Here is a 12870-nt window from a genome sequence, read left to right as displayed (position 1 = left end):
CTAGCACCTTGCTATTTTAAAGTCATAGAGTCATTCAATGGTTTGAGTTGGAAGGGACCTTAAAGATCACCCAGTTCCAACCCCCCTGCCATGGACAGGGACACCTCCTGCTAGATCAGGCTACTCATGGCCCCGTCCAACCTGGCCTTGAACATCTCCAGGGATGGGGCATCCACCACTTCCCTGGGCAACCTGTGCCAGAGCCTCACCGCCCTGAGGTGGTGAAGAAATTCCTCCTCATGTCTAGTTTAAATCTGCCCCTCTCCAGTTTATTGCCATTGCCTCTCATCCTATCGCTACAAGACTTTGTAAACAGTCCTTCCCCAGCTTTCTTGTAGCCCCTTCAGGTACTGGAAGGTTGCTCTAAGGTCTCCTTGGAGCCTTCTCCTCTCCAGGCTGAACAACCCTATTTCTCCCAGCCTGTCCTTGTATGGGAGGTGCTCCAGCCCTCTGATCATCCTGGTACCCCTCCTCTGGACCTGTTCCAACAGCTCCATATCCTTATTATGTTGAGGATTACAGAACTGGACACAGGACTCTAGACGAGATCTCACAAGAGAGGAATAGAAGGGCAGAATCACCTCCCTTGACCTGCTGGCTGCACTTCTTTTGATGCAGCCCAGGACACTGTTTCCCTTCTGGGCTGCAACTGCTCACTGTCGAGCTTCTCATCAATCAGCATCTGTCATCAGGGATTCAGAGGATTTTAGTGGAGATCTTTGCTGTTTAGCAAAGCTAGCAGCAGTAACTGGTTTTACTTTTGAAAGCTTCAGCTAGTTCTCAAGAAAAGCCTAGTTCTGCTTGGTGTAAAAGAGGAAGCACCATGGCCGTCACAACTGTCACCAGTTGCTGCAAAGATCCCCCACAATACAATTCTGGTTGCACTTTCGGTGTTACACTCCTAAGTTCATCTTCACCCAACTTCCTACTCTTTCAGCTGGTAAATACAGACTTCCCAGTCCTCCACAACATTGGAACAGAGGTCATGCAGACATAAATTCTGGCATAAATTCTAACGATATTGTTTATTAGTTTGATGGCTTCTTATGCTGGCAGCGATCAGTAGGAGTTTTGTGGTTTGTGGGTTTTTTCTTTCTTTCTTTCTGTGGCAGTAGGGAGAAGGGAGTGGCCAAAATGTGCATTTAGTCTTTCATTAAACTAATTCTACCATAGTAGACCATCTTTCATTCAATCCAATCACCTTCTTTCCCATAAAAAGTTATGGTCAAATCTATTTCAAAACTGCTGTCCCTGCAGGTTAAGAAATCTTGGCAGGGCCAGTCCTATACTTCCAGTAAGGCAAAGAGAACCTGGCCACAACCTGGATCTGGGACCTGAGTACATCCTGTGCCTAACTACAAAACAGAAAACGACTCGTATTAGAAGCTGCTGTTTCTATGTTCTGGTCCTATTTCAAATTGAATGACAAAAAAGGTAACACCAAGTCATAGTTTTTAAAGGTGCTGTACTTCCTAGGAGCTGTGATAGGACAGCTGGGTCTGGTCTTGATTTAATTTGTCTTTCCAAGTGAGTCCTTTGAGTGAAACACAGCATCGCGTCCAGCTGCCCGTTTGTAGTTACATTTCTGTGACAATAGAAGGATGTGTGTGGTTTGGCTACTTGTTAAATGCTGTTGGTGTTTCAGTGATCAAAAATTCCAAGTAGGTTTTATTACTTCACGATGAAAAATGAGAAAATATTTGTTTTAATAATCCCTTCTCTGTGTGTTTGGTATTTATGCCTTTTTTCCTCTTTTTTTTTTTTTAAAGCAAGATAACTAGTATTTTTTTTTTTTATAAATTGCTTCTTATACTAAGGGTATGGAACTTGGAGACTTGAGTCATATCTATATGGAAAATTTAAGGACATGTGAAGATTTGTGTCTGTACTCACCGAGGGAGCAAAAAGGTGTAATTATTACAAACTGTTGTTGAATCTGTTGCATGTAGAACATTTTAACCTGAACCCTAGTTGGATTTTTGCTTTGATCTTTTTTAAATACTTAGTGATTTGGCAGTACAAGCTTTTATAACATTTCAGACTTCCAAAAGGTCTTGGAGATTCTCTCCCCGATGAAAGCTTTTGCCTTGCTGGCAAGACATTGATGCAGGACACCTTTTCCTGCATTGAGGAAGAGAGGCCCCTCTTATTTTACGGTCAGTGTGAAGTTCTAAAGCAGAATATGACTCACATAGACAGTGTCATGCTCCACTGCCAGCTGGGCACTGTTAACATTATCAGGGCAGCCCCCCTGTGCAACTGAATGATGAGCGACTCAACAGGCCTGCCCCATGTTTTAAATGTTAGTAAACTTGGCTGTGAGGGTACGAATGCTACTGTCAGAGCTAACTCTGGTTTAAATGCTGTGCATCAGCTGTGGTTTGTTTCTGCAAAAATAACCAGCCTTATTCCTTAGGAGGTTGAAGGAGCTTGACCATCTCATCAGTTCTCAGCTTTCAGAAACTGTATGTCTGTCTTTGAACAAATACAGCTCACAGGTACTCAGGCATCCTGGAAGGTGAGGTGACTATTTCTACAGTCGTGTTTTTCTGTAAATTTAGGTTACTTCTAACTGGTTTGTCAATTGAGTCAATAAAAGCAGTGGACAGAGTACAACTTCAGTGACTGGCAGCATAGAATCGGGAGTTCTGTTTCTGCATCCATGTTAATTAACCCTTTGAAGTAGTTGCATGGTTGACCCATTATCTCTGAAACAGTTGTGAAAACAAGGTGGATTTGGCATTCCCTTGGAACACATAGTACTTCTAGCTTTGGTAAGAGGGGTTTTGATACAACAGAGTGGTGAGATTGTTTATTTTGAGTTAACATCTTTCCTGTAACCTTTTCAAGGTGAAAGTGGAAGTTGTTTCTTAAGGCAAAAAAAAATACATTTTGTATTCCTACTGCATGTAGGAATATGCAGATTCTAGTGTGCAGTAACTGCGTGTATTTGGAAACTGAATGAGAATACTGCTGGCTGAGGATCTAGCTGCATGGCCATAGTAGGGGTGCACTCGATGCCTTCATCCAGGTCATCGATACAGACATTGAACAGGGCTGGACCCAGCACTGAGGCCTGGGGAACCCCACTTGTCACTGGCCTCCAGCTGGAGTTAACTCCATTTCCCACCACTCTCTGGGCCCGGCCATCCAACCAGTTTTCCACCCAGGAGAGTGTGTGCCTGTCCAGGCCAGAGGCTGACAGTTTCCGAAGCAGAATGCTGTGAGAAACTGTGTCAAAGGCTTTACTGAAGTCCAGGAAGACCACATCCACAGCCTTTCCCTTGTCCAGTAGTTGAGTCACTTTGTCATAGAAGGCGATCAGGTTAGTTTGGCAAGACCTGCCTTTCGTGAACCTGTGTTGTCCGGGCCTGATCAGCCGGCTCTCTTGCATGTGCTTCATGATACCACTCAAGATCACCTGTTCCATGACACCTTCCATTTCATTACACAAGCACATACCCATTAAACATTTGAAAAACTCTGCAACTAATTTCAGTATTTAATTTTGTAACTGTTTGCATGTTTTCACCTTTGGGGTGTGGGAAGAGATTGCTGTATTCAAAATCTTAAGTATATTGCTGCAAACCAAATTTTCCATGGTGAGTTTTAACTTGAGTGATCACGTAAGTGGATTCTGCTTTGTATATAAAGGCTTCAATATTTAATCGTTAACCATTCTAAATCCTTTTATTTCCCAGAGCAGCCAGGGAAAACTATGAAGTGCTACTGTAACTGAGCCAGTGCGTTTTGTGCAAAGTCACTGAAGAACATGATGCTTAGAACAGCAGCATGGAGTGGAGGCCCTCCCGCAGCGAGTCTTCACATCTTTCCCTAAAACACTAACAGAGCTGTGAGGACAGAGTAAGTGCTTTAGGCTGCTGATAACTTTTGGGCAGGAGGGTACAAGTAGAAATAGTACCATTTTGTAAATGTATTTGTTACGATGAGTACAGATGCATGTATGTGCAAGCATTTTCATCCATTGGCCTAAATGATAGCAGAATAATAAGGAATGAAAAATATGTCCTCGCATCTGTAAAACTTTAAAAGTACACAATATAGAATCACAGAATGGTTTGGGTTGGAAGGGACCTTAAATTATCTTCCAGTTCCAATCCCCCTGCCATGGGCAGGGTCACCTCCCACCAAACCAGGCTGCCCAAGGCCCCGTCTAACCTGGCCTTGAACACCTTCAGGGATGGGGCAGCCACAACTTCCCTAGGAAGTTGTGATCTAGTGGGACATGTCCCTGCCCACAGTAAGGAAGTCTTTAGAAAGCATGCAGCACATTCTAATACGAAGAAGCCTGCTGTACAAGCACAGCAAAAACAGGCTCCATAAATTCGGCTGCTGGTGAACGCTATTGTTGAACGTTGAAATAAATACTTCTGTTAGCTTTTCTGCATTACCAGACCGATAATCTTGCCTCATCTTAACATTACAGCTAGCTCACAGGTTTTTGAGACCAAAATGGGTTCTGGTTAAGGGCAATCTACAGAAGCAGTTAACATCATTTACGTGTACCACTAAGCAAATGGATGGTAAAAAGTTGATCAAACTAGCTTTAACAGGCTTTAGCAGCAGCTCATGTAGTGACTGCACGCTGCACACATGGTCTCTGAAGGACTGGAATATTCAAGCAAGAGAAAAAAAAATTTACTGTGATGGATTCTGGCAAAGCTACATTTAAAAAAATAACCCCTGTAAACTAGCAAAAATTACTAATTAGAAGTTTTGAATACAATAAACATTGTATTACTTATGCAATGAAATCAGATACAAGGGTTCTGATTCCAGGCTTTTCATGCTTTTCTGTACTTCTGGCTGCTAGTAAGGATTTTTTTGTCATTACTTGAACATGCAAATGAAAAGAAGGGGAGATTTGGGCTACCATCCAAAAACTTATGCAGTTTCCTTTCCTAGTCTGTTAGGAAGAAGGGAAAAAAACAGCAGCAGGAAAAAAAAAGGCAGCAACAAGGAAAAACATTTTCATCTCTTCAGAACTGGGAGACAGAGAATAAGGAGGAGATACTTCATAGGAGTGCATGATTTCAGTGAAAAAAAGCATTAGTCAAGAAAAATCTTTCAGGTTCTGGGAAGCAAGGAAGTTTGAAAGTAGCACTGGAGATACCAGACCTTTTATCTGCTTGCAGCTTCTTGAGTTTTTGAAGTTGCTTTTTGCTAAATTTCCTGAATATCTAGTGGAGTAGCACTACTGTACGAGCAGAACTACAAACAAAAGTAAAAGTTGTGCCACACTGTTGAGCTTAAAAAGGGGAAAAAGCTGTCACTTATATGCAGAAATGCCTCTTCTCCATACCACCTTGGGTAAGAACAAAACAACAAAAAAACCCAGGTGGGCTGAACACAGAAGCCATGGCAGCCACTCACATGGCAAGGAAACAAGAACGAATTAAGACTTTTCAGTATCTGACAGCAGGCTGTTCTGGTCACACTGCAATACTGGGCTCTGTTCCTTATTGACTGGTGTGAGCTAAAGCTTCAGAAGTACTGGTGTCTACGAGGCTGTGATCGTATCTTTCTGCTGCTGCCTTGAAGGTGACATAGTAGAAGGTGACACGTACACCTGGAATGCTGTCACTCTCCCCAGTATGTCCCAAGAATCTTAGAACTAACTGTAACTGCTCACCTGGCTGACCTCTGACAAATACCATTTTCCAATTGCATACAGGTTGTTCCTAGTTCTGATGAGGCAAAGGGGGTGTTCCAAGAAAGTTTTCAGAGAAGATAGTACTCGTTTCATTCCATTTCATGCCTTAAGGATTTAACATACCAGTGTTTCTGTTGAAATTCAAGTCAGAAATCCTCAAGTTAATGAAAAGGCAACAAAACTGAAATATCACTAAACCCAGACACCTCTTGCTCCTATGACTGGTTTTAGTCTGTAAAAGTCAGTATTAAGAACCAGTCTCTCATTATCAGTTTAAGTTCTTTTATTTCACAAGTTTTTCAACAGTGTTTTCCAACCAGTGTGCATGAACAGGTTAAGAGAAAACACCAGATTTCTTTCTAGTATACTTATCATACCAAAAGCCATACCATGAAGTCACATTGCAGTAAATTGGCACGAGTTTTGCAAGATCAGAACTAGACTTGTTTAAAAAAAGTGATTAAGTATACTCATACGTTAATATGTTCACAGCTATAAAAACGCTGCTTCCAACTCCTACAAAACACAGTGAAAAGACATCCCAACGAGAGTTGAAAAACTATGCACAAACAGAAATCAGTATTGTAGGAAGAGATGCTTCATTTATGCAACTGAAGCAATTAGGCAGTTACAAGTATTTACACTTTCTCCTGCTATTAACTAGACAAACATACAGTAGTCAGATAAAAATATACTACAACTCTAAGTCCTGTAACATGTAAGCATTTGTTTTCTAACTGGACTTCTCATCTTTTGAAATGTGTTATGTATTAATACTGGACAAAACTATTGGCAAAAGTGTTCTACATACTTTTAAACCAAGATTAAAAGGACCCTTGCTCCACAAAATTTAACTTCAAAATACTATGCTTATAAAATTATTTAAAACTTTCAGCAGTCTATAGATTTCAAATGCAAAACTTTAACTTGTGTTAAAAAAAAAAAAAAAGACTCCAGTGGTATCATTTGCTTTCAAAGGCCAAATCTTTTGCTGGCTTTTCAAGCTCTCTCTCTTCACCACACATCCTAGAAACAAAATAAAACAACATTAATGAGCATATGAAAATGGGGAGAGCAAAACTTATTCCAGATTCATTCATACGGTCTAAAATAAGTGATGTTGACGTACATTCAAGAGTAGATAAAGTCTGGAGAACTGAAGAAGATAGTGATGCCTGCTGCCCCCAAATGTTAAGCTAAGCCAGATATGATTTAACCTCACATTTGTGTATGTGGCCCACTGCGAATGGCAGCCATTTAGAACAACTCAGTTTGTGCTCCCTCATCTGCTGCCCAGTGTGTGTCACCTCAGGTGGAAAAGCACTCTGGTTTAACACACCTTACCAACTCTAACTTTTCTTTGCAGCCAGGAATAAATCCACTGTATGTTCCACGAACTAAGGTAACCTTGGGAAGCAGTACATATTTTTACCAGACAAGAACAAAAAGATGTTAAGTGCCACTCACTTCAGAAAAGTTAAGTTACATAACTTCTGTCTTCCAGGTTCTTGAAGTACACTGTAGAAAGGTATGGACATGTCTTGCCTTGAGTTATGAAAGGGAGTGAAGTTCAGAACTTGAACTGATATGCCCGTGACTTGACAAGTTTACAAACTATTTGTTTAAATACAGCAGTCAGAACCAAAGGGGCCTTCTGAACGTTGATCATATTTATTTTTGCTTACTAGTTTCTCACTTCTAAAGGACTACCCATTTCAAATAAAAATGCATGGAAAAATACTGAACGAACCGAAGTTTGTATGATGGAAAGACATCACACTAGCTTCTTTGAATTTAGAACAGGTATGTGGATGCGTTTCTAAACATGCAAGGTGTTTGCAAGAGATGTTACAAAATCTGGCTTACAGCTGTTAGCAGACAATGACTGTTAAGCCCACTGGAACTGCTCCCAAGTAGCCCTGCAAGTTCTTTTGCAAAGGGTCTTTGTTTAGGTCAGTCAAAAGACTGCAATGCAATGTAGAATTCAAGGCCACAGCAGACCTCACACACACTCAAAGAGATAAATGTTTATTAGTAGAATGTGGAACCCCTACTACCTCATTCATAGACAACATGTACAAGTTTTACAGGTACGATTACTGAAGTATTACAAACATACTGATTTGCCTCAGAGTTGCTTCTTTGAGGCACTATATTCAACAGCCTTTTCCAGACATGCTGCACAACTACATGGAGTGTCGGCATTAAGTTTCTTTCGACCAATGCCTATTGAGGTGTCACACATGCATCCAAATATTCTTTATTCTTTTAATCACAATATAAAGGGCAACCTGACTGAGACTGTCACCGTCAGTCAAAAATCCAAGTGTTCTCAGGTCCTGCAGGAACAAGGAAGAAGACAGGCCACGAAAAAATTCTGTCTTGGAGAACCACTATTCACTGTGATTTAGCCACAGCACCTATGTAAGCAGTGTGCTAGGCTGTGTTAGAAACCTACACCTGTGCCTCAGTAAGTTCCCATGCTTCTTCAGACCAAATGAGTATTTCACAGTCCTGGTTGGAAACTCCCAAATGTCACTTCCAAAAGCTGCGCAACCAGAAGCCTGTAGTTATGAGGCTACCTCCCAGCAAATACCAAATGCATTTTCTTCTTAAGGGTTTTTTTTTGTTGTTTTACTCTATATTTACTGTACTGTAAATAAGTCAATGGTCTATTAATTTGTATAGTTTTAACTTGGCAGACAGACAAAAGAATGACAGGCAACTGCAGTTTCTCCTGGCCTGTGCAAAGACAGTAATGAAAGGAAAGCGTGCTTCAATACATGCCGCTGGACAGAATCCCTGATCATTAACTGCACGCCTTTTCCTCATTAAATATTTCTCATATTCTACAAGAGATTGACAGCTTATTTTTCTTGTTCACAAAAGAAGCAGTAAAGCTAAGGTTTGTATACTTGCCTCCTGACAAATTCAAGCATTCTTATGGCATCTTGTTTGGAAAAGGTAGATAAATCAACTTCACTAAAGCGTTCAGAGTTTGGAAATTTCCCAGCCCTAAGTTCTAGCCTGCAGTTTACCTGCATTTGGGCAATTTTGTAGCAATGTTACAGAATCATAGAATGGTTTGGGTTGGAAGGGACCTTAAAGATCTTCCAGTTCCAACCCCTCCACCAAACCAGGCTGCCCAAGGCCCCATCCAACCTGGCCATGAACACTTCCAGGGATGGGGCAGCCACAGCTTCCCTGGGCAACCTGTGCCAGTGCCTCACCACCCTCATGGTGAAGAAATTCCTCCTAATGTCTAATCTGAATCTGCCCCTCTCTAGTTTATACCCATTGCCCCTAGTCCTGTCACTACAAGCCTTTTGTAAAGAGTCCCTCCCCAGCTTTCCTGTTGCCCCTTCAGGTACTATAAGGTCTACTCAGAACCTTCTCTTCTCCAGGCTGAACAACCCCAACTCTCTTGGCCTGTCCTCATATGGGAGGTGCTCCAGATCTCTGATGATCTTTGCAGCCCTCCTATGGATCTGTTACAACAGCTCCACATCCTTATGTTGAGGACTCCAGAACTGGACAGAATACACTACTTACTACAGAACACTAAATTTACTTGGCTATTGATTTGAAGAAATGATTTCACAAAAAAAAAAAAATTTGATAAATCCCATTTTCTGTAAAACACGGTTCAGGCTTCCTTTGCTTCCAACTTAATAACATCTAGTATTCTAAAAATTAGGAGAATACTTTAGGAGAATTGCTTATACTTTGCCCTGTCTCACCACATGCTGATTTTCTCCTAATAGGATATACTGTGATTTTTTGAAGTCTCCAACCAGGGCAATGAGTTAAGTAAATTTTAAAATATTAATTCAAAACTTTAATGGAAGACTTGCATGCTATTGTCATTCTCTAAAGTTGGGAGAAAACTCTAATGAAAACAGTACCTCAAAGTGGTTGAGTAACTTCAATCTACTGTCATTCTATTTACACCATTTTGCTAGAGCAGAACAGATCCTTTGGTTATTAACTCACTTTTTCTTATTGCCAGCTTCATGCTTATCTTTCTCCTCAGTGTTCTCTCCATTGTGTTGTGACTGGTTGTTGTCTTGAGCTTCAGACCCTCCATTCAGAACCTTTGAATCTATTAAGATGAAAGGGCAGGGAAAGAAATGGGTACTGCAGGCAGCAAATCTGTGCTATAAAAAGCCCCAGCTTTTTATTTACCTTCATCAACTCAAACACTCTGTTTTCCCCTCAGCTTCATACCCAGCAGCTGAAAGAGTACAGGAAGCAGTAACTAATACAGCTTCAATTTCTGAAAATTCCATATAAGGAACCTCATCCCACAGTTTAATAATAGGAAATGAACAGTTCATATATTCCACAAGATTTCGAGGTCGTCTTCTGCTTGCTAGGCTACAGATAGTAGTACTAGTGCTTATTTATACTCTGAACAGTGAGAGCATCTACTTCAGCAAGGAAATTCTCTTAACCATTCCGTCTGACTCAGATGATTTGGGGGATTTCTGATACTTCAGCTGGAGCTTATTGGTTTCATGGATTCTTGCTTACTTTCAACTCTAACAAATATATGTATATGATAAAAGTTATATATATAACAGAGTATATATCACACAGTTGTCAAGCAGGAAATCAAAACACCATGCAGAAGTGAAGTCAAAGCAAGAATATTTAACCTGTTTAAAATTCCAGTGATTAATACATGTCTTGCTGGTATTACGAGCCAGTGAATTTTGAGTGAATTGTTGATGAATGTCACTAAGTCAGAACTAACAGTGCATTTTATTTGAAGTTACAAAACCTCTTCTATTAAACTACTGTGCTACAGCATGAAAAAAAGTACAAGATGTTACTCATCAGAACATCTGCAGGCTAAGAGATGCTAAAAAGCAGACAAGATTTACATTCTAGTCTAGACTTGCTCAGAATCAGTAAGGAACTAGAATTTCTTTGTACCAAAAAAAATTTTAAAAAAAGCCACTTCCATGAAACACCTCCCTACTCTGATATAACTTACAATTCTCCATTTGAATGTGCGACAATATGGTATTTCTGTGTGTTCTGTGTAATTCTCTTGTTGACCTTATCTGGAGTGGCTTGCTTAATCAGACCACTCCATGTGTAGGAAGTCTTTTAGTTTAGATTCTCTTTTAGAATATTATGGTCTCTGCTGATCACTGGGTGATCTCTGGGCTTGGGAAGGTTCTGTCTCAAATACATCATTTTCTCACTGTAAAATGGCTGAATTTTAACATTACCCTTGCTTTCTTAGCAGTTACAAATACAGTGGCATTTTAAGTACAGTTATTCTGAATGCGGGGCACTCCCGATCACCTTGGTTCCAGTAACTTGTTTATTCCAGATCCAGATGATATAACTTCCAAACAGATTTCTGAAACTGTTTTGTTCCCAGATTAAAGTTCAAAGTAAATATAATTTCTCTTCAGTGGTTACAGAGATCTGAGGATCTAAGTAATTTTAGATTTAGGGCATCTTCAGGGGTTTAAATTCATTTGAAACACGGCTTTCCAATGTCTCTGCCTCATTTTGTTCCTCTATGTAAAAGAAATGCAAGTATCTATTTAATTACATTTCTTTCACGTTTTAATAACCGACCTCACTTACTGTAGAGCATCATTACTATGGAAAGCTTTCAGTATCATGCTGTACATGTACAAGCAAGCATTCATGATTAATAAGGAATAGCACTACTAGGAGCATAAAGGCATTTTCTTCCCTAATTCTGTGACTGAACTACTGAAACTGCATCACAGAAGCAGTTAAAAGTTGCTGCTACAGACAGTAGGATGGATGATAACAGGAAGAGGCTAGCGAAGGAGATGAAACAGTTAAAGCATAGGTGAGTCTAGGTACCAAAAGGCTACTTCAGGAACAGAGGTAGTATGTTATCCTACCTTATGTGTAATGTTTTTATTCCAGAAGGTAATAAAGTGAAAAATGTTAAAACTCTATTCCTGCAAAAATCCTTTCCTTCAGGTAATAAAGGTCAAGTGGAAAACGCCTGAATTTGAAACTAAGTTAGAGCAGTGTTATCCATGGCTCTTCCAGATATGTAAAGGTTTTAGTAGAGGGACAGAATTTCTGCATCAAGGGCTTTTTGAAGCTGGCTTAGAAACTGATGGAAACTTAGTCTTTTACATGACAAGAAACTGAAAACATGACTTACTTGTTTGGTCCTTTTCCTTCTCCATTTTTTTGTTTGTTCCTTTCTTCCACTGTTCTTTGGTTTTGTTGGCTTCCTCATGCTGCTTCTGCTCAGCAAGTGATTTATTTAGTACTTGAGAAAGAACAGAATCTCCTTCCCCAACCAGGAACATGGTCTTGAACTTGTTATATAGCATTGTAGATTTCTCCATAATAACTTGGCTAACTTTGAATTTCCGTATCTGAAATCAAAGTAATAAAATAAGCCCCACTGAAGTATTTAAATACCTACGTAATTTCATAAAGTGCTTACATAAAATTCTTAATTTAACACAAAATGAGAAAAACCCTTCTACACTCCTCGAAGTATCACAGAATCACAAAACAACCCAGGTTGGAAGGGACCTTCAAAGATCATCTGGTCCAAGCCTTCATGGGAAAGGGAGCCTGCATAAGATTATCAAGCATCCTGTGATGGGGACTCCACCACATCCCTGGAGAGTTTAGAGAGTGATTTTTCTTATCGCAGAAAAGTTTGGGTTTTTTTTTTATATTGAGATGAAACCTCTCCTGGTGCAACTTGCACCCATTGCCCCTTGTTTTCTCTACATTGCTTCTTGTGAGGGGACAGCCTCCGTCCTCTTTGCAGATGCCCTTTGAAGTGCTGGAATACTGTGATAAGCTGTATGTCCCCTTCAAGACTTCTTCAGAATAAAAAAGACCTAACCCCTTCATTTTTTCCTTATACAGTAGGTTCTCCATCCTCTTAATTACCTACACGGCCTTTCATTGGACCCTCTACAGTCTGTCCACATAATTCTTGAACTGTAATGATCAGAACTGGATACAATAAGCCAGTAGTAAATAATGTTGATACCAATTTAAGAAAACACAAAGGTTACTTTGATTAACATTGCAAATCTCACCTTCTTTAGAGTCAGAATCATCTCTGTGTGTTTCTGAGCTTGTTGCATTGTGACTTGAAGGGAAGCAAGCTCATCAAGAGCCTCAATACATCTGTTCACGTCCTGTGTATGAACAAGAAATTA

At 40.2% G+C, this 12870-nt stretch overlaps 1 protein-coding gene across 1 annotated transcript in view; it reads right to left on the bottom strand.

Moving 5' to 3' along the window:
* Nucleotides 1–5932: 5932 nt before the first annotated feature.
* PSIP1 (PC4 and SRSF1 interacting protein 1) overlaps nucleotides 5933–12870 on the bottom strand; it is a 33550-nt gene continuing 26612 nt past the window's right edge. The window contains exons 13-16 of the mRNA XM_069880055.1: nucleotides 12748–12849; nucleotides 11844–12063; nucleotides 9668–9776; nucleotides 5933–6700 (exon numbers count right to left, since the gene is read on the bottom strand). Of these exons, the coding sequence (XP_069736156.1) occupies nucleotides 6637–6700; nucleotides 9668–9776; nucleotides 11844–12063; nucleotides 12748–12849 (495 nt within the window). The 3' untranslated portion in view covers nucleotides 5933–6636. The remainder of the gene's footprint in view (nucleotides 6701–9667; nucleotides 9777–11843; nucleotides 12064–12747; nucleotides 12850–12870) is intronic.

This window comes from Phaenicophaeus curvirostris, chromosome Z, assembly GCF_032191515.1.
Source record: "Phaenicophaeus curvirostris isolate KB17595 chromosome Z, BPBGC_Pcur_1.0, whole genome shotgun sequence".
NCBI classification, from domain to species: Eukaryota; Metazoa; Chordata; class Aves; order Cuculiformes; family Cuculidae; genus Phaenicophaeus; species Phaenicophaeus curvirostris.
Note: the sequence above shows the minus strand (reverse complement) of the source record. Positions and strands in the feature narration are given on the sequence as shown.